Source organism: Condylura cristata, unplaced genomic scaffold, assembly GCF_000260355.1.
Source record: "Condylura cristata isolate star-nosed mole 26May11 unplaced genomic scaffold, ConCri1.0 scaffold00022, whole genome shotgun sequence".
Lineage (NCBI taxonomy): Eukaryota > Metazoa > Chordata > Mammalia > Eulipotyphla > Talpidae > Condylura > Condylura cristata.
Window position 1 is genome coordinate 28,315,829 of NW_004567123.1, and position 3,268 is coordinate 28,319,096.

A 3,268-nucleotide genomic window follows, 5' to 3' on the forward strand; every position below is an offset into this window, starting at 1 on the left:
GCTGGGGGGGCTCACCGGCAACCTTGCGCAGGCACTGGCGGAAGCAGGCCCGGGAGCAGCACTTCATGCCGGAGGGGCACTGGCTGTCGTCCGCGCACTGGTCGGGCACCGACAGGAGGCAGGGCTCCTCATCCGGGGGGCAGCCCCCCGCCTTCTCTGAAAGAGACCCCGGGGCTTGTAGGTGAGGTGGCTCTCCTGCGACCCGCGCTCACCTGGGGTGACAGGGCCTGGACCCTTTGGCCTGGTCTTTGGGAAGTTTCGGATTCCTTTTTTAGTGAAAGGAGAAGCTGCACTCCTTCCTTCCAGATGACGTAAAGTCTGGGAAAGAGCAAAGTTCAGACTCTCCAGCGTGGCCAGCTGGGCCGAGCAGGTCAGGCCCCTGCCCGCTTCATGACTCCAACCCCCTCTGGGCCCTGGCTCTGGGCCCTGGCGCTGTGCCTTGGGCCTCGCTTTGGCGGTGCCCTGGGGCCCGGGGCTCGCTCCTGGCCCTGCCCCGCCCTGGTGAGCCGTCAGGTCTCAGCGGAACGCCACATCACAGGACCCTGGTGTCTCCCCAGGGCTCCCCAGGTCAGCCCTCCTGCCTCCCAAAGGGCCTGTCCTGGCATTTGCCACTCCGCAGCTTCTGCCTGCGGCTGCTCTTGCTGGCCCCTCTCTGCTCATGGCTGGGGGAGGCAGTGCTTGCCGATGTTTGGAAGACACGGTTTTGTAGAAAACCCAGCATCACAGCGCTGGCCGTGCGTGGTGGACCAGCCCAGCGAGCCACCTCTGCACTGCGTGCTGTCACTGCTGGCATTGTTCCAGGATCTGGACTCGCTTGGCCTTAGGGGAGGGCCTCTGAATGGCTCTAGAATATTCTTCCCTGGATCCTACCTAGCCACTCTTGTGGATTTCGAGCCATTTCCAGAAGGCTCAAGTCAGTGTTTCTCTTCCTTTAGAGGGAAACATCAAGCCTACATGGGGAAACTGGCATCTCCCGGGTCTCCAAGAGCCTGGGCTAGGGCTCGGGGCCTCGTCTCCCAGGGCAGTGCGCCGTCTGACCACTACCCCTCTGCCTGGTGGCCTCGGAGCCCCGGACTGGGCACTGGACCATCCCTTCTATCTAGCACCTGAGCGAAGCTTCCAAAGGCCCTGTGGCAGCTGGACCCACTGCCACGACTTTTCCTGCAGTCCCCTGCCACCCTGGCCCCTGGCAGGCCCTGTCCTCCTCACACACAGTAGGCACCTTGCTTACACAGTCAGCTCCAGGTGGTAGACATGGTCGCCTGCCCCTGCTGGAGAAGGAGAAGCTTAGCCTGTGATAGCCTGACCTTGGCAGGCTGAGGCCCACGCATCGTATGACACTACCCGACAGTTAAATGTTTGGACCTGTGAGAATAGCAGTTTCATACAGTCTGAACTATAGAGATGCCCACCCGTGTGTGTTGTACACACATGTTACATACATGCTCTGGGTGTGTGTACACAGAGACACATCCATTCACACGACAGCGATGCACACATGTGAACCAGCTGCGCAGAGGCATGTGACGTGTGGCTAGGCACACAGCTGTCACGTGGACACACGGCACGATGCTCACAGGCAGTCACACGTAACTCAGCCGTGTGCCGCGAGACACTCACACACAGGATGCGTGTGGGTGGGAGCAGATTCAGGCGCGTGGCATGCAGGCATCGACACGGCCCTGTGCACAGGCAGCCCAGATGCAGAGCTGGTCACCAACACCCCACTGTCACGAAACACCTGTCAGGCACTGGCCATCATCAGGGGCTGGCCAGGCACCCCCACAATTGAGGGGCCAACGCTGAGCTTCCACAGGCAACAGATTTCCCTCCCCGGACCCTGTCCCTCTTCCACTGTCTGAAGTTCCACCTGGGGCCAGGCAGGGGCAGAGACGCCCCCTTGTCGGGGTGTCTGAGCTAACTCGGGTTCTGCAGTGCAGCTGTCGCCTCTGAGCAGCGGGGCTCAGTGTGGTGCTCACGCAGCAGCACTGTGAGCCGCCCGCCGAGGCTGCGTTCCTGAGACCGGCTGCTCCCAGAGAGCGCGAGGCTGTCGGGGGGCGCCGGGGAGGTGAGTCTACCTGGTTCCAAAGACCTGCGCTCAGACGCCCTCCTGATGCTAAGTCGGAGTCAGCCCCTGGAGCGGGCAAGGGTCTCCAGGGAGCCTCCCGAGGGTAAAGTGGGATCAGTCCTGACCGCAGGGGTCCCAGCGAAGAGGGATGTGGCGGCAGGCGTGGATCCCACGGTGCTGGGTCTGGTGTGGGCCTCGCCGGCATCCTGCCCGCTCAGCCCGGGCAGGGTTGAGCACCCTCCTCCCCAAGCCAGCTTGTGCCCCAGGGAGAAAGCCCGCCTCCGAGGAAGGCAGGTTCCTAGGCCAGGGTGCGAGCGAGGATGCAGCGAACTGCTCCCCGGGACTGCGAGGAGAGGCCCTGTCTCTGTCCCTGAGGCAGGGCCCGGGCCCCACAGGGGAATGTAGGTCAGAGTGTCCCAGCCCTGCGAGAAGATGGAGGCAAAGGCCTCACCTGGATCAGGAGGTACCTGTCTAGCTGCTCCAGCAGCCCTGGGCGCCCTCACCTGTCAACAAGTCAGTCCGGGCCCTAGATGGGCGAGAGCTTCCTCCGATAGATCCCAGACGCCTCACTCCTGGCCCACTCCAGTCCCCTCCACAGACTGGGCTGGGAGGCGGAGGGGCCTGAGAAGGACAGAAGCTGGGGAACGGGCCAAGCAAGGCGACGACACAAAGGGTCATCTCCATGCCCCGCGGCCCCACAGCTCTGGACACACCTCCATGGAGACACCCGCAGCACGGCAGGAGCCGGCAGGTTCCCGTCCCCTCTCCAGAGGCAGAGACGCGTGTTGGTGTATGTCCAGCTTCTGAAGGCTCACGCTTGTAAGCTGTCCTGCCCAAGCAGACCTCGCAGACCAGACTCACATCAGCCTCGTGCTTCCAGGGACATGCAGGCACAGGGTGCTCCCACGGCCACACTCAGGCCTGAAGGCAGGCACAGGAGGGCACAGAAACTGGCAGGAAGACGTTCATAGACACAGATGCAGGCAGGTGAGCATAGGTGGGCCGGCAGGTGGGCATAGGTGGGCAGGCAGGTGGGCATACATGGGCAGGCAGGTGAGCAAGCAGGTAGGCAGGCAGGTGGGCATACATGGGCAGGCAGGTGGGCATAGGTGGGTAGGCAGGTGGGCATAGGTGGACAGGGAGGTGGGCAGGCAGGTAGGCAGGCAGGTGGGCATAGGTGGGCAGGCAGGTGGGCATAGG

At 63.2% G+C, this 3,268-nt stretch overlaps 1 protein-coding gene across 1 annotated transcript in view; it reads right to left on the reverse strand.

The window, feature by feature from the left end:
* WFDC5 (WAP four-disulfide core domain 5) overlaps nucleotides 1-3,268 on the reverse strand; it is a 4,582-nt gene that overhangs the window by 718 nt on the left and 596 nt on the right. The window contains exon 2 of the mRNA XM_012728122.1: nucleotides 14-156. Within this exon, the coding sequence (XP_012583576.1) occupies nucleotides 14-156 (143 nt within the window). The remainder of the gene's footprint in view (nucleotides 1-13; nucleotides 157-3,268) is intronic.